The 24,927-nt window shown below is 44.1% G+C and overlaps 2 protein-coding genes across 9 annotated transcripts in view; both read left to right on the top strand.

The window, feature by feature from the left end:
• Positions 1-6,544: 6,544 nt before the first annotated feature.
• LOC125453812 (C-X-C chemokine receptor type 2-like) lies at positions 6,545-13,066 on the top strand. 2 transcript variants are annotated; one of them, XM_048533789.2, is made up of 3 exons: positions 6,545-6,789; positions 7,633-7,908; positions 10,624-13,066. In XM_048533789.2, exon 3 carries the CDS (start codon positions 10,627-10,629, stop codon positions 11,686-11,688), a length of 1,062 nt encoding a protein of 353 aa, XP_048389746.1. In that variant the 5' UTR covers positions 6,545-6,789; positions 7,633-7,908; positions 10,624-10,626; the 3' UTR covers positions 11,689-13,066. The 2 variants fall into 2 exon arrangements, with proteins under 2 accessions (XP_048389746.1, XP_048389747.1); XM_048533790.2 differs by having other exon boundaries at positions 7,649-7,908.
• Positions 13,067-17,676: 4,610 nt separating this feature from the next.
• Positions 17,677-24,927, top strand: part of LOC125453811 (C-X-C chemokine receptor type 2-like) — a 117,198-nt gene continuing 109,947 nt past the window's right edge. For all 7 annotated transcript variants that reach the window (XR_009445975.1, XR_009445974.1, XR_009445973.1 and 4 more), the window contains exon 1: positions 17,677-17,820. The gene's annotated coding sequence lies outside the window, so the exon portion shown is untranslated. The remainder of the gene's footprint in view (positions 17,821-24,927) is intronic.

Here is a 24,927-nt window from a genome sequence, read left to right on the forward strand (position 1 = left end):
CAGGTGGGTGAGTCTCTGCTTTAAAGATTAGCAAATACCTACCTTGACCGGCGGAGCCCTCCATTCCTGTTCCAGCAGCAGAAAGAGCGGGAGCTCTAACCGAGAAGGACTCTCGTGTCTTGTTAAGGTAAGGCTTTTCAATTAATACTCTTGTGTATTGTGTAATTGATTAAAAGTCAATTGCTTAATTGAAAAAGAGTGCAGCAGAGAACTACTAGAAAGCATTTAATACATAAATTGTAAAAGTTAACTCAGTAAGTAGTAATGGCTGGACAGGTGATGTGCTGTAGCTGTATGATGTGGGAGCTGGCTGATCCCACTGTGAACAGCAGCGACCACATCTGCAGCAAGTGTTGGCTGCTGGAAGAACTCTGGGTCAGAGTAAATGATCTAGAATCTGAGCTTCAAACACTGCAGCACATCCGGGAGGGGGAGAGTGACCTGGACACTTTCTTTCAGGAGGCAGTCACACCCGGTAGATTAAATAACTCAAATTCAGAAAGTGTTCAGGGACAAGGTGTGACTGTAAGTGAGGCAGGTAGAGGGATTCCGAGTTCAGGAGCGCAGGAGCCTCAGCCCTTGATCTTGACCTTGACCAACAGGTATGAGATTCTTGCTCCCTGTACGGCTGAGGAAAAGGACGGTGGACAGGATGAGGCAGCTGACCATGGCACCGTGGTGCAGAAGGCCATTCAAGGGGGGGGGGGGTAGCAAAAAGACAGGTAGTTGTTATAGGGGATTCTATAATTAGGGGGACAGATAGTATCCTATGCAAGCCGGATTGGGAGTCCCACATGGTGTGTTGCCTGCCCGGTGCCAGGGTGCGGGACATCTCTGACCGGGTTGAAAGGATATTGGAGCAGGAGGGGGAGGAGCCAGTTGTTGTGGTCCATGTTGGGACTAACAACATAAGCAAAGCGAGGGTAGAGGACCTGTTCAGGGATTATGAAACACGAGGAAAGAAATTGAAGGACAGGTCCCCAAGGGTCATAATCTCTGGATTACTGCCCGAGCCACGTGCCAACTGGCATAGGGAAAAGAAAGTTAGGGAAGTAAACATGTGGCTAAGGGATTGGTGTGGGAAAGAGGGTTTCCATTTCATGGGGCATTGGCATCAGTTTTGGAACCGGGGGGATCTGTACCGTTGGGACGGTCTCCACCTGAACCGATCTGGAACCAGTGTTCTAGCGAAAAGGATAAATAGGGTGGTCAGTCGGACTTTAAACTTCCGAGTCGGGGGGAAGGGAAAGTGAAAGAGACAGGGAGTGTGGAGTTAAATGGAAAGATAAGCAACAGGATAGCATGTGTACAGGTGGGTTTAAGCTCGAGGCAGACTAGGAATACAGCAAAAAGGAAGGATAGCTTAAGACATCTTGGGATTTCCAACCTCTCTAATAATGATAAGAAAGTTAGCATTAACGCACTTTATCTAAATTCTCGTAGTATTCGCAACAAAGTAGATGAATTAACAGCACGAATCATCTTGAATGATTATGATGTGGTAGGCATCACAGAGGCATGGTTGCAGGGAGCTCAGGACTGGCAGTTAAACATCCAAGGATTCACAACATATTGAAAAGACAGGGAGGTGGGCAGAGGGGGTGGGGCTGCCTTGTTAGTTAAGAATGGAATTAAATCTACGGCACTAAATGACATAGGGTCAGAAGATGTGGAGTTTATGTGGGTGGAATTGAGGAACCACAAAGGCAAAAAACTATAATGGAAGTTATGTACAGACGTCCTAACAGTGATCAGGACCAGGGGCACAAGATGCACCGAGAAATAGATAGGGCATGTCAGAAAGGCAAGATCACGGTGATGATGGGGGACTTCAATATGCAGGTGGACTGGGTGAATAATGTTGCCGGTGGATCCAAAGAAAGGAAATTCATGGAATGTTTGCAGGATGGCTTTTTGGAACAGCTTGTGATGGAGCCCACAAAGGAGCAGGCTATTCTGGACTTGGTGCTATGTAATGAGCCAGACTTTATAAAATACCTTAAAGTAAGGGAACACTTAGGAGGCAGCGATCATAATATGGTAGAGTTCAGTCTGCAGTTTGAAAGAGAGAAGGCAAAATCGGATGCAATGGTGTTATAGTTAAATAAAAGTAATTACAGGGGCATGAGAGAGGAACTGACGAAAATCGACTGGAAGCAGAGCCTAGCGGGGAAGACAGTAGAGCAACAATGGCAGGAGTTTCTGGGTGTAATTGAGGACACAGAACAGAGGTTCATCCCAAAGAAAAGAAAGATTATCCGGGGTAGGATTAGACAGCCATGGCTGACAAAGGAAGTCAGGAAATATATCAAAGAAAAAGAGACAGCCTATAAAGTGGCCAAGAGCACTGGGAAATCAGAAGATTGGGAAGGCTACAGAAACAAACAGAGGATAACAAAGAGACCAATAAGGAAGGAGAGCATCAAATATGAAGGTAGGCTAGCTAGTAATATTAGAAATGAGAGTAAAAGCTCCTTTCAATACATAAGAAACAAACGAGAGGCAAAATTAGACATTGGGCTGCTCCAAATTGATGCTGGAAGGCTAGTGATGGGAGATAAGGAAATAGCTGAAGATCTTAATAAGTACTTTGCGTCAGTCTTCACAGTGGAAGACATGAGTAGTATGCCAACAATTACGGAGAGCCAGGGGGCAGAGTTGAGTATGGTAGGCATTACAAAAGAGAAAGTGCTGGAAAAGCTAAAAGGTCTAAAAATTGATAAATCTCCTGGCCTCGATGGGCTACATCCTAGAGTTCTGAGGGAAGTGGCTGAGGAAATAGTGGAGGCTTTGGTCGTGATCTTTCAAAAGTCACTGGAGTCAGGGAAAATCCCAGACAATTGGAAAATTGCTGTTGTAACCCCCTTGTTTAAGAAAGAATCAAGGCAAAAGATGTAAAATTATAGGCCGATTAGCCTAACCTTGGTAGTTGGTAAAATTCTAGGATCCATTGTCAAGGATGAGATTTCTAAATTCCTGGAAGTGCAGGGTCAGATTAGAGCAAGTCAGCATGGATTTAGTCAGGGGAGGTCGTGCCTGACAAATCTGTTAGAATTCTTTGAAGAGGTAACAAGTATGTTAGGCCAGGGAAACCCAGTAGATGTTATCTATCTAGACTTCCAAAAGGCCTTTGATACGGTGCCTCACGGGAGGCTGCTGAGCAAGGTGAGGGCCCACGGTGTTCGAGGTGAGCTACTGGCTTGGATTGAGGATTGGCTGTCTGACAGAAGGCAGAGAGTTGGGATAAAAGGCTCTTTTTCGGAATGACAACCGGTGACGAGTGGTGTTTTGCAGGGTTCAGTGTTGGGGCCGCAGCTGTGGGGAAGCTGCAGAAAGATTTAGACAGTTTAGGAGAGTGGTCCAGGAAATGGCTGATGAAATTCAATGTGAGTAAATGTGAGGTTTTGCACTTTGCAAAAAAGAATACAGGCATGGACTGTTTTCTAAACGGTGAGAAAATTCGCAAAGCAGAAGTACAAGGGGATCTGGGAGTGTTGTTCCAGGATTCTCTAAAGGTTAACTTGCAGGCAGAGTCCGTGATTAAAAAAGCGAATGTAATGTTGTTGTTTATCTCAAGAGGGTTGGAATATAAAAGCAGTGATGTGCTTCTGAGGCTTTATAAAGCTCTAGTTAGGCCCCATTTAGAATACAGTGTCCAATTTTGGAGCCCACACCTCAGGAAGGACATACTAGCCCTGGAGCGTGACCAGCGGAGATTCACATGGATGATCCCTGGAATGGTAGGTTTAACGTATGATGAACGGCTAAGGATCCTGGGTTTGTGCTCATTAGAGTTTAGAAGGTTGAGGGGAGATCTAATAGAAACTTACAAGATAATGTATGGTTTAGAAGGGGTGGACGCTAGGAAGTTGTTTCCGTTAGGTGGGGAGACTAGGAGCCATGGGCACAGCCTTAAAATGAGAGGGGGTAAATTTAAAACTGAAATGAGATGACATTTCTTCAGCCAGAGAGTGGTGGGCTTGTGGAATTCATTGCCACGGAGCGCAGTGGAGGCCGGGACGTTGGATGCCTTCAAGGCAGAGATCGACAAATTCTTGATCTCACAAGGAATCAAGGGCTACGGGGAGAGTGCAGGGAAGTGGAGTTGAAATGCCCATCAGCCATGATTTAAATGGTGGAGTGGACTTGATGGGCCAAATGGCCTTACTTCCACTCCTATGTCTTATGGTCTTCTGGTATTATGGATGTCTCGGCCTCAACACTATTACTACCTGAATGAGTTTTCCAAAGACACTCCCGGTGTAAGAGATGGGCTGCCGTCCAATACATGCTGCCAGTATTCAAGGCTGACTCTAGGAAACAGTGCTGTGCAGCATGCATGTGCAAATGAGGGCTGACTTGTTGATGGAACACCTTCATGGCCTTCATGGAGTTATTTCACTCACCGTTACCTTTTCAAGAACAATTAGGCATTGGCAACAGATGTTGATGTTGATCAAAATCCAGGAATGAATTACCGATACGTTATATTTTATAACCTGGGCCCAAGACAACAAAACGCAACCCATTAACTATCCCGAGCTCACACCAAAATTTCCATCAATAACTGATCACTAATTTTTAAAATTAATTCTGAGAAATAACAGAAAAATAATTTTCTCGATTGAGCAACTGCTTTTCTGTCTTGTGCAGCAAATATTCAACATCACACTGAAAACATGATTGCCAAATGTGAACAGGAAACAAGCGCTGTTCACAGGTTATGTTGAAACAGGAATCCTTTAATGCTTTAAGAATGCATACTCATGTCTAATTTACAATAATATCTTTAATGTCCATACTGAAATAACACAACATTGCAGAATGACAAGATAATAAAATGTGAGGCTGGATGAACACAGCAGGCCAAGTAGCATCTCAGGAGCACAAAAGCTGACGTTTCGGGCCTAGACCCTTCATCAGAGAGGGTCTGATGAAGGGTCTAGGCCCGAAACGTCAGCTTTTGTGCTCCTGAGATGCTGCTTGGCCTGCTGTGTTCATCCAGCCTCACATTTTATTATCTTGGAATCTCCAGCATCTGCAGTTCCCATTATCTCTGATTGCAGAATGACAGAGGTGTTATGGTATTGAAGGAGTCTACACGGCTCATTATTCCTGCACTGGGTCTCTGAATAAACATAAAATCCAAAAGAACTGCGGATGCTGTAAATCAGGAACAAAAACAGAAGTTGCTGGAAAAGCTCAGCAGGTCTGGCAGCATCTGTGGAGGAGGAAACAGAGTTAACATTTTGGGTCCAGTGCCCCATCCTCAGAGCTGATGGTGGCTGGGAAAACGTCAGTTTATATGCAGCAAATAGGGAGGTGGGTGAGGTAGGGAGTAAATGATAGGATAGAGACCAAAGAGAGAGTAAGGAGTTGCTAACAATCAGGCTGGGAGTGTGAATAACAAAGTGTGAAGCTGGATGAACACAGCAGGCCAAGCAGCATCTCAGGAGCACAAAAGCTTGCTGTGTTCATCCAGCTCCACACTTTGTTATGCTTTTAGCATGGTTATTTTATGTAAGGACCTTGCTGAGGATATAGTTTGGGGCATGTCACAATATGATATAATTGTTATGACTAAGAGTTCACTGAAAGATGTACAGGATTGGCAGGTCAACATTCCTGTTTAGGGCATTTGGAGGAGAAAAACCAGGATGCTCCCAACTGTACTCTTGCTCAGGAGGTCACAAGGCGAAAGTATCTGAGCTAGTGAAGGGGTGTAGGAGAAAGCTTTGCAGGCATCCTCTGATGGATTTGTGATGTTTTCCTTGGAGGTTCAGGAGGAGCTGATTTTTGGGCGGCTGGTTCCTGCAGGTAGAGGCTGTGTGAGTGCTGAGGTGCCTACAGAAGATAAAAGAGGGAATGAATTCTGGTGGGAATGGAGGAGCAGTTTTGCACATTATGATATATCTTGAATGGCAGCTATGGCATGGATGTAGAACATAGAACATAGAAAAGTACAGCACAGTACAGGCCCTTTGGCCCATGATGCTGTGCCGAGGAATAATCCGAATTAATAATCCAAATGTCTTGATGTCCCCACTGAGAGGTATGTATCCTCTGCACTAATTCAAGAATCTTCTCCAAGCAGGCAGTGACAGGTGAATGTTGATCACCCTGCTATCCTCTTTCCCTTTTCAGTCATATTGTGGGCTGTTTTCTCCTGCAATGAAACAGGTCAGGAATTGAGTGAAACGAAAATGGCTGCAAGAGTTAGTGCAGGCGTAGGACAGGTAGTGAAGTAAAATCAAAAGTGCTTGAGAAACTCAGTAGCATTTGTGGAGAGAAAAACAGAGCTCAGGTTTTAAGTTCAGTATGGTTCTTCTTCAGAACTTGCCGATCTTGTTAACATTGATCTCGCCTAGTGCACGCCCTGCGCAATGTTGAAACCAAAAAAACTGCAGAAGCTGTAAATCAGGAACAAAAATAGAAGTTGCTGGAAGCTCAGCAGGTCTGGCAGCATCTCTGAAGAAAAGATCAGAGTTAATGTTTCAGGTCCGGTTATTTGGAAGGACCATCAGACCCGAAACATTAACTCTGATCTTTTCTTCAGATATGCTGCCAGACCTGCTGAGCTTCCAGCAAATTCTATTTTTGTCCCTGCGCAATGTAACCTGTATGCCTCTGTCTAAATCTTTCTGATCTGTACATCCTTGCTTACTATGATCCACCTGTACTGCTTGTAAACTGTACTTCAGTACTTGTGATGATAAATCAATCAATTAATCAATCAACTGCTGGAGAAGCATCCACGTGAATGCGTAGGAAGCACACAGGGCAGTGAAGGTTAGCAGTTTCTCGGAATGGGATGTGTGAGGGTCAGTGAGGGAAGATGTAGCATGCAGTAGTGACAGCAGCAGACCATGAGCTTTGGTTGGAGAAAGGTGCAGTAGCAGGTTAGAATGAATGAGAAAAAGCAGAAAGAAAATGCTGGCGCTTACCATTGCAGGGCACAAAAGGTCATTATTCTTCTTGTGACACTGCTACACATTTGGCTGGACTATGGGCATCACACTGATCTGGATGGCAACTGGCAGGTTTGGTGCCAGGGTCTCTTCTGGGAGCCCTGGAGAAGAGGACAGCCCTCCTGTCCACTGTGTCATCCACCAGGACCTGCAGGTCCTTTTTGATGAAACAGGATGTCAGTGTGCCTCTCTCAGACATGGCCTTTAAAGAATGTATAACAACATTTCACAAAGTGTGCAGCAACACCATGAAAGAGCAATTCGCACCCTGTAGCATTTGAACTGTGCGTAGCTAAAGCTTAAATATGGGTCTTGGAGTGAATGCCAGAAAGTGAAATAATTGGCAGGTGGAAGAATTCCACCTTTACTGGATGTGTACTTAATGAGGTGAGCAGGGAGGAATTCTGTGAGTGAGGTGACTAATGCTGTCAGGGGGAAACTTTTTTCGAAAATTTTCAAAATCGTCCTTTCGCCAAAACATGGAAACATTTAGCCCCAGTTCTGCTAAATGTGATGTTACAAATGTTATGGCAATTTGTCCAGTTTTAGTTTGCTACTTCTTGTTTGTTTTTTTTTTCAATTCCTACTTTAAATTACTTAATATATTGCAACACTTCACCCTTCAAGGAACACCCAATTCTGTTTAACTTTGCATACTTGACAGTTCTCTTGTTCTGCAGAAATATCACATCACTAAACCACTGAGTGAGCTCAGAGATAATAGGAACTGCTGATGCTGGAGTCAGAGACAACACAGTGTGGAGCTGGAAGAACACAGAAGGCCAGGCAGCATCAAAGGAGCAGGGAAGCTGACGTTTGGGTCGGGAACCTTCTTTAGATGCACTGAGTGAGCTTACTTGCATCAAGTATGCTATATGGTCAAGAAGACAATTTTCTCAACATATCGCCAGATGGGCAAAATTGATCTTTCCTTGAGAAGGTATGTAGATTTAATTACAAATTTAATTGAGCTGACTTTATTAAATAGATTCTTTAGCTTACTATGATGAGATATGTTGGCATGACGTTGGAAATCAGATCACTCTGTCAAATGTATAAGGATGGAATTTAACTCTGAGCTGGTAAAGCTCACCCACAAAATTGGGGAACATCCATAGTTGGATGGTTTTAAGCAGGACCTGCTGTGTGCCTGCACCTAAGTAAGTTGTAGGGAAGTGGGGAAAGGCTGGTAAAGAATTGGGGTTAATTTTTAATGTGGTAGAGTTGTACCTGGGGAGCGCAAGGGATGAAAGAGTACAAGGATAGGATTTCAGATAGAGAAGTTGGAGGTGACATCTTTCCAGAAATTCTGATTACCATATTTTAAGAAGACTGGGGGTCTTTAAGAGGGCACAGAGGAGATTTACCAGAATGGTTCCAGGGATGAGTGGGAGTTAGTTTAGAAAAGCCAAGCTTATGTTCCTTGAAGCAACGCAGGCATTGATAAAGGTGCACTGGATCATGACAGGTTTGGACAACATCAGCAAGAAAAAGCTGATTGTCCAAGGCCTACAAGACGCAGGTTTAAAGATTCTAACAAAGAAAACATGGGCTTTGTGAGGAAGAATTTTTTATGCAATCAGCAGCAATGACCTTGTTAACCACGAAGATGATGGAAGCAGAAACGATCTGTCTGTAGACTTTACATGCTCCTGCTAGCAGATTTGAACAGGCTTGTAAAATGCAGTTTACAGTGTGTCTGCAACCTTCCTGCTGGTCAAATCTGCCTCCAGTCTTACGTAGGAACGTAAGAAACAAATGCAAACAAAAAAATAGCTGGAGAAAATTAGCAAGTCTGTGAGTACCTGTGGACAGAAGACATAATTAATGTTTCGAGTCCTGTGACTCTGCTCCAGAGCTGGTAGCAGCTAGGAAAAGGTTCTATTTGTGCTGATGAAAGGGAGAAAATTAGCAAGTCTGTGAGTACCTGTGGACAGAAGACATAATTAATGTTTCGAGTCCTGTGACTCTGCTCCAGAGCTGGTAGCAGCTAGGAAAAGGTTCTATTTGTGCTGATGAAAGGGAGTAGGGGGCAGAGAGCCCAGAGAGAAAGAGAGAGAGAGAGACAAGAGAAAGAGAGAGAGAGAGAGAGAATGAGAGAAAGAGAGACAGAGACAGAGAGAGAATAGGCCGACAAAGGGATTGTTGATAATAAGCCAGGGATGCAGAGAAGCTGGATAGGTGACAATAGAAGTTGTCAGTAGTTGAAAAATGGCTTGGGCAGGGCGAAAGAAATCCATGTTATGGCAGGCCCTGGAAGTGGGGTTGGGTAAAAGGCATGAAGAAGGTGTTCAGGCTCCAAAATTATTGATTGCTCATGAGTAGAGAAGGTCATATGGTCCCCAAGTGGAAGATGAGATGCCATTCTTCTAGCTTGCACAGAGCCTCACTGGAGAACTGCAGCAGGCCTGAGTCAGAAATGTTGAAATGGAAACCATGGCAGATTGTCGAAGTGGTAGGCAAAGGGTAGCTCAAGGTCATTTTTATGGACACAATGAAGGTTTTCCACAAAACGGATAGACAGTCTGTGTTTTGTCACCCTAATATAGTGGCATTCATGGCTGTGAGAGCTGTAGATGTTAATCGACCAGAGATTTCCTTGCACAATTAGATTGGCTTCACGACCAAATTGTAAATAGGGCCTAAACAATTTGCTACTTAGAGCTTTGACACAGAAATTGAGTGCATCAAATTTATCATCTAGTGCAGGACGTCATGATCAGATCAAATCTCATTGCATATTACTCAAACTTGAAAATCAGTAAAACCACTACCTCCTTTGTGTATGAAGAGTGCCCAGTTTACTTTAAATTATTCTGGAAAGATAAACTATCTCAAAAGTTTTTCCAGAAAGTTCTGGAGGATGCTTCATGCTATGATGCAGTGGCTTTGTGAGTGGTATTTTCTGTGAATGACATGCCTTGAGAGGAGTAGGAGGGGCCAATTCCCCCACACCATCCCTGACTGCAGATCTCTCTGTAGCCATTCAATGATTCTATGTGGTTGCCATAAAACAGATATGATTCTGAAATTAGAGATAATGGGAACTGCAGATGCTGGAGAATCCAAGATAACAAAGTGTGAGGCTGGATGAACACAGCAGGCCAAGCAGCATCTCAGGAGCACAAAAGCTGACGTTTCAGGCCTAGACCCTCCCGAAATGTCAGCTTTTGTGCTCCTGAGATGATTCTGAAATAACACAGTGTGGAGCTGGAGGAACAGAGCAGGCCAGGCAGCATCAGTTGATTCGGGTCAGGACTCTTCAGAAATGGGGAGGAAATAAATAAATAGAAGAGGGATGGTGCTGGGTAAGGTAGGTGGTATGGTGCCATCCCACCTACCTTCCCCAGCCCCATCCCTCCTCTATTTATTTCTGAGTTCCCTTCCCCATCATCCCCACCATTTCTGAAGAAGGATCCCGACCTGAAACGTCAGCCTTCCTGCTCCTCTGATGCTGCCTGGCCTGCTGTGTTCCTCCAGCTCCACACTGTGTTATCTCTGACTCCAGCATCTGCAGCTCTTACAATCTCTATGATTCTGAAATACTTATTTGCAATATGTCTCCCAATACTGAGTATATCTGCGTGTAATAACTGTCAAAATCATAAGTCATCATCTGACTTTCTTATCATTTACAAATCTACATTTCTTTCAGAAAATGGAGGCAATAAAGATAAAGATTGATGATCTGCCTGATTTTTTCGAAAACTACACTGATTTTGAGAACTACACTTTTGGTCCTTATGAGTCACCTTGTCATCCATTCATTAACAGTCATTCAAACAACATTATAATTGCCATTGTCAATAGCCTGGTGTGCTTCCTCGCTGTCACAGGGAACATGATTGTAATGACTGTCCTACTTCATAATCGAAATGCCTTATCATCCACAGACACCTACCTGCTGCATCTGGCAGTGGCTGATCTGCTCTTTGCTGTGACCCTGCCTTTTTGGGCAGTGGATGCTGTATCTGGCTGGGTGTTTGGTGATGCCATGTGTAAAATTATCAGCATGTTACAGGAGATTAACTTCTACAGTGGGATTTTATTGCTGGTTTGTATCAGTATTGATCGTTTTCTGTCCATCATCTACGCGACGCAGGCCCACAAGCAGCTGAATCCGTTAATAATTAAGTTTGTCTGTGCTGCAGTTTGGGTGGGGGCTACTGTCTTGTCTTTGCCTATTCTGTACAAAGGTGAATACCATCTAGAGGATTTGAACAGAAATCTATGCTATGAGCTACTTGATGGTGAATCGGCTGAAAAATGGAGAGTGATCACTAGACTTTTGCGGCATTTAATTGGATTTCTCATTCCATTGGCTGTCATGGTTTTCTGCTACAGTGTGATAATCCAGAAACTGTATCAAACAAAGGGATTCCAGAAACATAAAGCCATGAAAGTTATCATCGTGGTGGTGTTGGCTTTTGTCATTTGTTGGTTCCCACACAATATTACTGTGTTCATTGACACACTGATGAGGGGTAAACTCATTGCTCAGACTTGTAACATGCGCAATTACATTGACCAGGCTTTGTCTGCAACTCAAATCTTGGGATTTCTGCACAGTTGCATGAATCCAATCCTGTATGCATTCATTGGGGTGAAATTCAGGCATAACCTGATCAAACTCATGGGTTCAAAAGGCATCTTTGTCCCAAGTGAAACATCATGTGAGAGATCTACACCCGTCTCAGAATTAATTTCAGTCAACATATAGACTCTTTAGTGGCAGGATTATGGTGATCCCAACTCTATCCTCCCATGAGCATATTTTCAGCAGGCAGTGCACACTAATATCACAGGTTAATCTGTTCCCACTCAATTGGTCCTGCCTTGATCCCCCCAATAGTGTAAGTGGGTAACTGTTAAAAATGACAGCCTGAATGTTATTTAAAAAATAAATTCTTATCGTGCAATTGAACTTGTTCACATGCCAGTTGAATCAAATATCACATCGACCACATCATAATATCAGGCTATTGCTTCCGCAACTGTCACTAACCTCACCTCATCTGGGGATCTCCCCCACTGGGATTTCCCATCACAGACTCCAGCCCTGCCCAGCTCACTTTGATGTTCTTCTCAAAATCCACAAACAGGAAAGCCTGGGGAAACCTATTGTTTCAGACTCTTCCCGTCCCATGGGGCTTATCTCGTCCTATCCTGTCTTGCTTTTTTCTCCTCCCGTTTTCAGTTCTTCCCACTTAGATTCACGATTCTTCAGATATTTACATTGGTTTCAGAATTTCCTGCTTGCAGGCTACAGTCACCTCCTCTTCACTCTGCACCCATTTACACACTCATCCTCTATCAGAATGGTCTTACTGCTCTCTGCTTCTTCCTTGAAAGAAGGTCTTAACCATCCCTATCCACCAGTGACTGTAGTACTCCCAGCTTCCGGCCTGCTCTTGTGGCCACTGTGTTAATGTGGTGAGTCCAGTTGAGTTTCTGGTCAATGGTAACCCCCAGGATGTTGACAGTGGGGGATTCAGTGATGGTAACACCATTGAATGTCAAGGGACGGTGGTTAGATTGTCTCTTATTGGTGATGGTCATAGCCTGGCATTCGTGTGAACATAGAACATAGAACATAGAACATTACAGCACAGTACAGGCCCTTCAGCCCTCGATGTTGTGCCGACCTGTCATACCGATCTCAAGCCCATCTAACCTACACTATTCCATGTACATCCATATGCTTATCCAATGACGACTTAAATGTACCTAAAGTTGGCGAATCTACTACCGTTGCAGGCAAAGCATTCCATTCCCTTACTACTCTCTGAGTAAAGAAACTACCTCTGACATCTCTCCTATATCTTTCACCCCTCAATTTAAAGCTATGCCCCCTCATGCTTGCCGTCACCATCCTAGGAAAAAGGCTCTCCCTATCCACCCTATCTAACCCTCTGATTATTTTATATGTTAATTAAGTCACCTCTCAACTTTCTTCTCTCAAATGAAAACAGCCTCACGCCCCTCAGCCTTTCTTCGTAAGACCTTCCCTCCATACCAGGCAACATCCTAGTAAATCTCCTCTGCACCCTTTCCAAAGCTTCCACATCCTTCTTATAATGCGGTGACCAGAACTGTATGCAATACTCCAAGTGCGGCCGCACCAGAGTTTTGTACAGCTTCACCATAACCTCTTGGTTCCGGAACTCGATCCCTCTATTAATAAAAGCTAAAACACTGTATGCCTTCTTAACAGCCCTGTCAACCTGGGTGGAAACTTTCAAGGATCTGTGTACATGGACACCGAGATCTCTCTGCTCATCTACACTACCAAGAATCTTACCATTAGCCCAGTACTTTGCATTCCGGTTACTCCTACCAAAGTGCATCACCTCACACTTGTCTGCATTAAACTCCATTTGCCACCTCTCAGCCCAGCTCTGCAGCTTATCTATGTCTCTCTGCAACCTACAGCATCCTTCGTCACTATCCACAAATCCACCGACCTTAGTGTCGGGTAGCTCCCAGTGTTGCAACTGCACTGGAACAGCTTGGCTAGGGGAGCGGCAAGTTCTGGAGCACGAGCCTTCAGTACTATTGCCGGAATGTTGTCAGGGCCCACAGCCTTTGCAGTACCCAGTGTCTCCAGCTGTTTCTTGATATCACGTGGAGTCAGTTGAATTGGCTGTAGACTGGTATCTGTGACGCTGGGGACCACTAGAGAACACCGAGGTGGATTGGCACTTCAGGCTGAAAATTGCAGCAAATGCTTCAGCCTTATCTTTTGCACTGATGCTTTGGGCTCTTCCATCATTGAGGATGGGGCTATTTGTGCAGCCTCCTTCTCTAGTGAGTTGTTCAATTGTCCACCACCATTCACACCTGGATGTGGCAGGACTGCAGAGCTTAGATCTGACCCATTGGTTGTGGGATCGCTTAGCTCTCTCTATCACTTAATGCTTTCGCTATTTGGCAAGTAGTCCTGTTTGGTGGCCTCACCAGGTCGGTACCTCACCTTCAGGTAAGCCTGGTGCTGCTCCTGGCATGCCCTCCTGCACTCTCCATTGAACCAGGGTTGACCCCCTGTCCTGATGGAAATGGCTGAGTGGGGAATATGTCAAGCCATGAGGTTACAGGCTGTACTGGAGTACAATTCTGCTGCTGTTGATGGCCTGCAGCGCCTCATCAAAGCCCAGTCTTGAGTTGCTCAATCTGTGTGAAGTCTGTCCCATTGAGCACGGGGATAGTGCCACACAACACGATGGAGGTTGTTCTCAATGTGAAGGTGGGACTTGTCTCCACAAGGACTGTGCGATGGTCACTGTTACCAATACTGTCATGGACAGATGCATCTGCAGCTGGCAGATTGGTAAGGATGAGGTCAGGTACATTTTCCCCTCTTGTTGGTTCCCTCACCACCTGCTATAGATATCCAATCTGTAAAATTTCCTTGAGATTTTAGTGTCTGCCACTTCAACACACCACCAGGTTTCCATGCCAACATTTCAGCCTCAGGCCTATTGATGAGCTCCAGCGAAGCTCAGTGTAAGCTGGAGGAACAACACCTCATCTTCTGCCTAAGTACCTGACAGATACTGGGACTCAACATTGTGTTTAACAATTTCAGAGTGTGAAAACCTTCCTGCATGTTCATTACTCACCCCCCAAACTCTCAGGTCATGTTCTCTATCAGTTACTCCCAGTACAGCCAACCCTTCTTCAACCGTTCATACTTCCTGCTAGCACCGAATGAGCACTTACTTCTCACCTGGTTCACTATCAGCGATCCCTTTGTTTTCTTCCCTTTCTTTTCTCTCTTACTGGGCACTGTGTCCATCTGGTTGACTCACGGTTAGTTGAGAAGGCAGCTCTTAAAAAAAAATCATTGTTGAAAAGGTGGGTGGAAAGCTGTATGTCCTTTTTGGGGTGCTATATGAATTTCAGACACCCCTTTGTACTTCCTGACCTGTGCTCCAAAATCCCTTCCTGCTCCAAACTTGTTTTAGTCTGGGATTCATTGCTCTTTTTCTGTCACCTATTTGCAGTGCAATCAGCAGCCACTATTGAGCATTGACACTGCTAAAACTGCTCTCACTCTTTTTCTGTATCTCTCTGTCTCTCTATGACTCACAAGTTTCACTCTCACTTCGAAAAGTTTGTCTGCAGCATGCTATTTTACTGGACGTGGCTTTTTAAATAATCTGTTGTATTCAATAGAGGTGGTGAGAGGGTGAGCAATCTGTCACCTCACTTGTCCCACTCGCCATAAAATTTTTTGTGATAAAGATCCTTCAACCAAATATGGTGACTATAATGCCAAACAAAATAGGGTGGAGGACAAGGATCAGCTTATCTGAATGCAAGGTTTCTACTGGGAATTACAATAAAATCCCTGAAAAGCCATTTCTAGTTATTTATTTGTAAAAGCTCTGTTCAAGAAAAATAGAATTTGTATAAATTCTGTTGCTTCTCATGTACTTTTAGCTTAATAAACTGTATTAATTTTGAATCTACTAGTGATTAAACATGTCTTTATTGATACGTTATTTTGTCAAACACTCTTCATAATAAGCGGCAATGTCTCAAAAACAGCTTGTAACTTTTACAGTCAATACACACGGGTGAAACAACTCTCAAAGAGAAGAAATTCCTCCCCATTTGTCTTAAATGTGCAACACTTTATTCTGAGATTATGTCCTCAACGCGTTCATTACAAATACTCCTGCAAGTGAGATAACGAGATGCCAGACATTTTCATTGACAACTGGGGGACTGCTTTGACCTCTGAAACCTGAACGTCTGAGAGAGGTGAGTGAAAAACAGAAAACGCTACATAACTGAGAAGAGGGCCCAGAGACAGAAAAAAAACAGGCCAACGGATCATGTATTTGCTCAGCCGACTGTCTTTCTCTGCAGCAAATATAGCAGAGACTGCCATACCAGAGTAGATATTCTGAGTCACAGCAGGCAATGAATAAAAGTCACAAAATAATTTTCCCCAGGGCAGGATTGACTGCCACGAGGGGTCATAGTTTTAAGGTGTTAGGAGGAAGGTATCGAGGAGACAGCAGAGGGAGGTTCTTCACGCAGAGAGTTGTGAGCGCGTGAAATACTTTGCCAGTGGTAGTCGTGGAATTGGAGTCATTAGTGACATTTAAACGACTGCTGAACATGCACATGGACAGCAGTGAATTATAGAACATAGAACATTACAGTACAGTGCAGGCCCTTCAGCCCTCGATGTTGTGCCGACCTGTCGTACTGAACTCAAGCCCATCTAACCTACACTATTCCATGTACGTCCATATGCTTATCCAATGACGCCTTAAATGTACCTAAAGTTGGCGAATCTACTACTGTTGCAGGCAAAGCGTTCCATTGAGGGGAATGTAGGTTAGGTTATTTTAATTTTGGTTTAGGATTATTCCACGGCACAACATCGTGGGCTGAAGGGCCTGTACTGTGCTGTACTTTTCTATGTTCTATGTTCTAATGCAAAATTTTGGCTATGAGATGGAAGACTGTCTGTTTCCAAGTCCTTACATCAGTATTCCTTATCTACATTGGAGAAAGAGATATCCTAATTCTCAGAGCCAAACAATTTTTTTTACTGATGAAGGTGTGATATCAGGAGCTCGATCCTTCTCTCACTGGCATCTGGTATGTGGTACAAGGCAGAGGGATAAAATAATCGGCACTTCAATGCTTAAATGATATCTCTCAACTGAGCCATTTTAATAAGAACACCATGGGGTCAAGATAGCAGTGGAGGAGGACTTTTGAACCCGAGTTCCTCTGTTCCTTCTGTTTCGTTCTTGTTTACTTCTTTTTTTCCCCCTTTTATCCCACTATCTGGTGTTTTCTCCATCTTGGTGTTCAACTTGCCTGTGGAGGGTTTCTGGCTGTTTTCCTAGTATCTCTCAGCCTGGTCTTTCGGCAGTTTGTGGTGGTTCACAGCCTGGTCTTCTGGCAGCTCGTGGTGGGTCTCAGCCTGGTCTTTGGTAGCTCTCAGCCTGGTCTCCCAGTGGCTCTCAGCCTGGACTCTCAGCGGCTCTCAGCAGATCTCTGCCTGGCCTTCTGGCAGCTCACAGTAAGTCACAGCCTGGTCTCTCGGCAGCTCATCAAAGATTGATGAACTTTTTAACTTATTCCTTTATTTTCCTCATTCAGACTACAAAAGACTTTAATGTTAACAATTGTCTTATTTCTTCATTTTTTCTGCTGTTTCTAGGAAGTAACGCTTAAGTTTTCAACCATTGTTTCCCTTCCTAGTTTGCACATCGGTACTTTGATACCTGAGGCGACGCCACATGTAGTGACATTATACACTTTTCACTGTACACCTCTACGGTGACAATAACATCTAAATCTCAAACAAATCTCAATCTAAAAATCTATTTTTGAATAAACAGAACCACAACTAAAACATCAGTGTTACACATGCATGATTCCCAAATGGCAAATTCAGTTGAGATAAGAATTCTGCAAGAAACTATGCTAGACAAACTACCAATCCCAATTCTACTCCTGTAACACTTGCACGATAAGAGCTATGAGTCAGATTGTGACATTTTTCGCTCCATACTAAGTTTTGCACATGATGTATAGTATTTCAATCCTTGCATCACTTCTTGCAGGCATTGTGCACATTGCCTTAAAATTACTAAATGTATTACAACATACTTCCCACCGCTTTGCAAAATTTCTAGACCATAGATTTGACAGGATACACATTAGACAGTGTTCTCACTCAGGCGAGATATAAAGCTGTGGTTCATGTCGCTAAATGTCATAGCAGTCATTGAATTGCCATCTTTGTGCATGCCACACTGCCTGGTTAACAATTCTTGTGCAGAAGTGTAAAGACTGGAAAACAAAAACATCTTTTAAGAAGGTATGTAGGTATTATTTTTCTGCTGTTCAATTTCCATATTTGAAAATCTTAGTATTGTATTTACAAAATGAGCAGATATCTCACAATGCTTCTCACAAAGATGACATGCAGTCAAGACTATAATGCCATCTGTCAGCTACACAGGACTGAGCACAAAATTCTAGGCTGACGCTACCTCCATCCTGAAGGAGAGTGCGATGCTTTTATTCGGTGGTATAGAGGCAAGAGGCCCAGGTGTGCAAAAGGCTTTAAGGGGGTGTATGCTTGTTATCCTTTGCCTCGTGTTATACTAAATCAGGTGATGGGGGATGGGGTGGATGGGTGTGTGGTGGGTGGCTGGAAATGGTTGGGGGGTGGAGGGCTGGTGCTGGAAAATGGAATTGCACAACATATTGCTTGTATTGCTAAGCATGAAGAACTAATCATAGCTTGCAAAAAGGTAATATAAGCTACTTTTTTTTAATTCAGAAAGGCAGAAATAAAAACCTGCTTGTTCTTTTAAGACAACAGTACTAAAATGGTGGCCTTGGAATATACAATGCCAGGCTGTTCTGGAAACTGTCTATACATGAACCGTCCTACTCCGGGGCAGGAGGGAAAATTTGGCTGCGTGCTGAACATTCATTTGCAGTTCATATTATTCTGCTCACTTCAAGTTTCAAATGCATGATGAATCATATTGGAAGTTCTGCAGTAATGCTCAACATAAGGAGACAGGATGTCCTTTCTTCTGTCTAGTAATGCCTGTTCTTTAACTGGGTGCCACATTGCATCTAGAACCAAACATCATTGTAAGTACCTAGGTACAAACCTTGGGTACAACAGAAAGTGGAAGGGTGCTGTGGCTAGTTATCCAGTTCAGCCTACTTTAATGCCGTTTGAATGTAGAATGAGAATAAGAATAGAATCCCTACAGTGTGGAAACAGGCATTTGGCCCAACAAATCCACACTGACTCTCAGAAGACCATCCCGCCCAGACTCAACTGCTACTCTAACCCTGTAACCCTGCATTTTCCATGGCTACTCTAACTAACCTACACATCCCTGGATATTATGGGGCAAATTAACATGACCAGTCCACCCTAACCTGCACATCTTTGGACTGTGAGAGGAAACCAGAGGAAACCCACACAGACACAGGGAGAATGTGCAAACTGGAATTGAACCCAGGCCCCTAGCGCTAACCACTGAGCCACCTCTATTTGTGGGATGTAAAGTAGACGTTCTGATACAGTTGCTGGCCTGAGGCGTCAGGATTGCTCTGGGGTAGTTACCAGCAGTGTGAGCTGCATGGGATGATGAGGTTACTGCAACCATGATGTTTGTGAGACCTATGGTAGGTCCCCTCCACACTTCACATCAGCTCTGACAAAGAGTCATCTAGATTTGAAACGTTAGCTTGCTTTCTCTCCATGAATGTTACTTGACCCGCTGTGACCTCCAACACTTATTGCTTTCAGGCCTAGGATAACAGCATATATGTTAGCACCAGAAGGAAATTCCTGCTCCACTAGAACCCACAAAAGATTTAATTTACACAGACCTCTTAATTCATCTCTGGTGAAACAGGTCATAACTTATGGTGAATGCTCCAACTAATACAGACAAATATTTCAATTGGAAATTGAGTTGTGTTACATGGCCCAATTTCTATATTGGAGAGTCCTGCTGGCTGTAACAAGAGAATACTTTTGACAGCTTTTATAATGGATTTATACCTCTCTGTGCTAAAAGGATGATATCGCCATCTTCATTTTGACTTCATTTTGAGATGGCTACTTCCAGGATACTGAAAAGATATCTCTGTGTGCATTTGATTTCACAAGGACATTTCACAAGGTAATTTCTTCCAACATCTGATATTTTGCTTCAGAATTTCTTTGTTAGTTTAACCAGAGATATATATCAGTGTTTTAGCCCAAGCACCTATTCAGGCAAATTCTAAATAGTTTGGACATGAGGGAAGGCAACATACATTTGGAGCAATGTTTTGGCCCACGCCAGAGCCTTCTCTCTGTGACCATTTCCTGTTTTGTCATAAATCCAACTTAAACATCATCAAGAGGAGAAGCAGTAACCAAAGGCGAGAGACTTTAAATTATTGGAAAATGAAACAGAGGATAGGTGAGCAGAAGCCTAAACAGAAATTGCTGAAAAGCTCAGGAGGTCTGGCAGCATCTGTGAAGAGAAAGCAGAATTAATCACTCCTGTCCAGTGAGCCTTCTTCAGAACAATTCTGAAATACACTACACTTTTCCCCCTTCGAGTCATCAATATAGACAACAAATAATTGATGCCCGAGGGCTAATCTTTGTGACACTGCACTAGTTCCATCTTTCCAGCAAGAAAATGACCTGTTAATCACAACTGTTATCTCCTGTGCAGTAATCAATCCTCAATCCATGATAATGCATTACCTTGCTGAAACCACAAACTCTTCTTGAACGGGGCAGCATATTTTCAAGGCTGGCAGGAACAGAGCTAGGAGGGAATAGAAGAGAAGCTTTTTATTTATTTGTTCACAGGATGAGGGCATCACTGGCTAAGCCAGCACTTACTGCCCATCCCTAATTGCCCAGAGGGCAGGTAGAGTCAACAATATTGTTGCGGGTCTGGAGTCATATGTAGGCCAGAACAGGTAAGGAGTGGCAGTAAAGGATAGCACCTGATTACACAGCTTTATCAGTGTTAAAAATATGGATGGATTGGCTTTCGGTTTTCTCTGGGCAATCAACAATAGATTAATATTTATTGAATGCAAATTCCATCATTTGCTGTGGCAGGATTCAAACTCAGGTCTCCAGAATGTCATCTGCGTCTCTGGATTAATAATCTGCTGATAATACCATTTGGCCATCGCCTCCCATTCTTTAATCAGAAGGTTGTGTAAGATTTGGAACACACTGCCTCAGAGAATGGTGGATGTGAATTTCATCAGAGGTTCCAAAAGAGAGCTGGGTATATATTTGAAAGGCATGAAGTTAAATGGCTATTGAGATGGGCTGGAGAGTGGATTGAGTTGGAGAGCTCTTTCAGGAGCTCATACGGACACAATGGATTGAATGGCCTCCTTCTGTACTGTGAAATTCTATGATTCCATGATTAGTTGCATTCAAATCTGCTGGAATCTTCTTGGAATCCAGTGAGTGATGGAATATTCTGACCAATGCCTCCACTACCCCTACAGCCCATTCTTGTATAAGGCCAGGTGCAGGCCATTAGGCCCTGGATAGAGGGTGTTAATATATTGCCTGCAGTTGTTTCCCTCACCAGTTGAACAAACAATGTAAATTGCAATTTCAGCCACAATCAAAAATCAGAAAAACACAAACATATAGTTTTCACAACATACCTGATGGAACAATAGAACATAGAATAGTACAGCACTGTACAGGCCCTTTGGCCCACATGTTGTACTGACCTATTATCGTACTCTAAGGTCAAACTACTCTGCATACTCTACATTTTACTCTCCTCCATGTGCAAATCTGAGAGTCGTTTAAAAGTCTCTAATGTATCTGACTCCACTACCACTGCCGGCAGCACATTCCACATACCCACCACTCTGTGCGAAGAACCTACCTCTGACATCTTCCCTATCCCTTCCTCCAATCACCTTAAAATTATACCCCCTCATAATAGTCAGTTCCACCCTGGGAAAGAGTCTCTGACTATTCACTCTATCTATGCCTCTCATCATCTTGAAAACCTTTATCAAGTCACCTCTCATCCTTCTTCACTCCAATGAGAAAAGCCCGAGCTACTTCAACATTTCCTCATAAGACCTGCCCTCCAGTCCAGGCAGCATCCTGGCAAATCTCCTCTGCACCTTCTCTAAAGCTTCCACATCCTTCCTGTAATGTAGTGACCAGAACTGAACACAATATTCCAAGTGTGGTCAAAACAGGGTTTTATAGAGCTGCATCATAATCTCACGGCTCTTAAACTCAATCCCCCTGCCAATGAAAGTCAACACACCATATGCCTTCTTTACAACCCGATCAACTTGGGTGGCAACTTTGAGGGATCTATGGGCGTGGACCCCAAGTTCCCTCTGCTCCTCTACACTGCTGAGAATCCTGCCATTAACCCTGTATTCTGCATTCAAATTCGACCTTCCAAAATGAATCACTCCACACTTTTCTGGGTTGAGTTCCATCTGCCACTTCTTTGACCAGCACTGCATCCTGTCAATATCCTGGTGCAACACTGTCCACAACTCCACCAACCTTTGTGTCATCGGCAAACTTACTAACCCACCCTTTCACTTCCTCATCCAAGTCATTTATAAAGATCACAAAGAGTAGAGGTCCCAGAGCAGATCTCTGCGGAACACCACTGGTCACTGAGCTCCAGGCTGAATATTTTCCATCTACTACTACCCTCTGTCTTCTATTGGACAGCCAGCCAGTTTTGTTTCCAGACAGCCACATTTCCCTGAATCCTATGTCTCCATACTTTCTGAATGACTCTACCATGTGGAACCTTTTTGAATGCCTTGCTAAAATCCATATACACCACATCCACTGCTCTGCCTTAATCAATGTGTTTTGTCACATCCTCAAGGGCTTCAGTAAGGTTTGTGAGGCATGACCTGTCCCTCACAAAGCCATACTGACTATTTCTAATCAAACTGTACTGTTCCAAAAAACCAAAAATATTATCTCTCAGAATCCTTTCCAATAATTTGCACACCACAGAAGTAAGACTGACCGGTCTGTAATCCCCAGGATTATCTCTATTCCTTTTCTTGAACAAGGGAATGACATTTGCCACCTTCCAATCTTCTGGTACTATCCCAGTGAAGTGAGGACACAAAGATTATTGCCAAAGGGGCAGCAAAATCTTCCCTTGCTTCTCTTAGAAACCTTGGGTATATGCGGTCTGGCCCAGGGGACCTACCTATCCTTAGGCTTTTCAATATTTTTAGCATATCTTTCTTCCTAATAACAACCTGTTCGAGCATATCTGCTAGTTTCATGCTGTCCTCACAAACGTCAAGCTCCCTCTCACTGATGAATACTGAAGCAAAGTATTCAGTAATCCTCCCCTTCCTCCCCTGACTCCACGGACAAGTTCCTTCCACTGTCCCCGATTGGCCCTACCCTCACTCTGGCCATCCTCTTGTTCCTCATATAAGTATAGAACGCCTTGGGGCTTTCCTTGGTCCTATTCGCCAAGGTTTTCTCATGCCCTCTTCTAACTCTTATAAATCCATCCTGGCTACCTTGTAGACCTTTAGAGCCCTGTCTGATCCTTGCTTCCTCAACCTTAAGTAAGCTTCCTTCTTCGTCTTCACTATAGGTTCCACATGTCTTGCCATCAAGGTTCCTTCGCCTTTCCATCCCTTCCTTGCCTCAGTGCGACAAACCTGGCCTGGTTCATTACCAAGCACCAAATCCAATATGGCCTCCCCTCTAGTCGGCCTATCTACAGACTGAGTCAGAAGTCCTTCCTGGGCACACCTGACAAAATCTGCTCCATCCAAACTCTTTGCCCTTAGGAGGTTCCAGCTGACATTAGGAAAGTTGAAGTCACCTGTGACAACAACCCTATTACTTCTGCACCTTTCCAAAATCTACCTCCCAACCTGTTCCTCAGTGTCTCTGTTGCTATTGGAGGATCTGTAGAAAACTCCCAATAAAGTGACTGCTCCTTTCCTGTTTCTGACTTCCATCCATACTGACTCAGTGCACAAACCCTTCTCCACGACCTCCCTTTCTGCAGCTGTGATACCATCCCTGACTAGGAATGCCACTCCCTCACCTCGTCTACCTCCTTCCCTATTTCTTTTGAAACCTCTAAACTCAGGAACATCCAACAACCATTCTTGCCCCTGTGTTAACCAAGTCTTCATAATGGCCTCAACATTGTAGCTCCAAGTACTGATCCATATGCTCTAAGTTTGTCATTCTTATTCCTGACACTTCTTGCACTGAAGTAGACACACCCCGACCCACCGCACTGACTGCCACATTGCCCTATTCTTCCACATAGGCTCTCTGCTTGCTCTATCTGTCTGTACACCGGCTCCCCCATCCTCTGATCTGTAGTTCTGGTTCCAATCCCAGTGTCAAAAATAGTTAAAGCTGTTTAAGGATTTGGAGTGGATCTGTAGCCTGGCTTGTGGATGTTGTGGCTGGTTGGCTCACTGAGCTGGTTTGTTGTCCCGCAGACCTTTCACTACCGTGCTGGGTAACATCCTCGGTGCAGCCCCCAGTGAAGCACCATTGTGTTTTCCTGCCTGGTTTTTAAACTCTGGAGTCTGTTGGGCAGGATTACCTCACTACCGGTTTTCCTTTGCAATGGAGTTTATGTGGGGTAGAATCCTATGTGTTTGTTGATGGCTTTCTTTGTGGAGTGCCAGGCTTCTAGGAACTCCCGTGCCTGTCTCTGCTTTGCTCGTCCTAGAATCTTGGTGTTGTACCAATCGAATTGGTGGCTCTCCTTATCCCCATAAATGGTGGTGAGTGAGTATTAGCCGTGAATCATCAACAAACACATAGAACTCAACCCCCTATACACTCCATTGAGAAGGAAAACTAGAAGTGAGGTATTCCAGATCAACGGACTCCAGAGTTTAAAAACCAGATGGGAAAACAGACCGGTGCTGCATCGGAGGCTGCACTGAGGATGTTACCCAGTAGGGTAATGAAATGGCAGTGGAACAATGAACCAGCTAATTTAAACACTCCCCAAGTGCTCTAACAAGCCTCCTTGTCCAGGATATTGGTGCCCTTCTAGTTCAAGTGCAACCTGCCCTTCCTGTACAGGTCCCACCTTCCGCAGAAGGTATCCCAGTGACCCACATATCTGAAGCCCTCCCTCCTACACCTGCTCTGTAGCCACGTGTTCAGTTGCACTGGCTCTCTATTTTCTGGCCTCACTAGCCCATGGCACCGGTAGCAATCCTGAGATTACTACTCTGCTCGTCCTGGCTTTTAGTTTCCGTCCTAACTCCCTCTATTCACTTTTCAGGTCCTCATCCTATTTCCTAGCTGTATTATTGGTACCGATGTGTACCACGACTTCCAGCTGCTCACTCTCCCCTTTAAGAATCCTGTAGACTTGATCAGAGACATCCCTGACCCTGGCACCCGGGAGGC

This window comes from Stegostoma tigrinum, chromosome 7, assembly GCF_030684315.1.
Source record: "Stegostoma tigrinum isolate sSteTig4 chromosome 7, sSteTig4.hap1, whole genome shotgun sequence".
Lineage (NCBI taxonomy): Eukaryota > Metazoa > Chordata > Chondrichthyes > Orectolobiformes > Stegostomatidae > Stegostoma > Stegostoma tigrinum.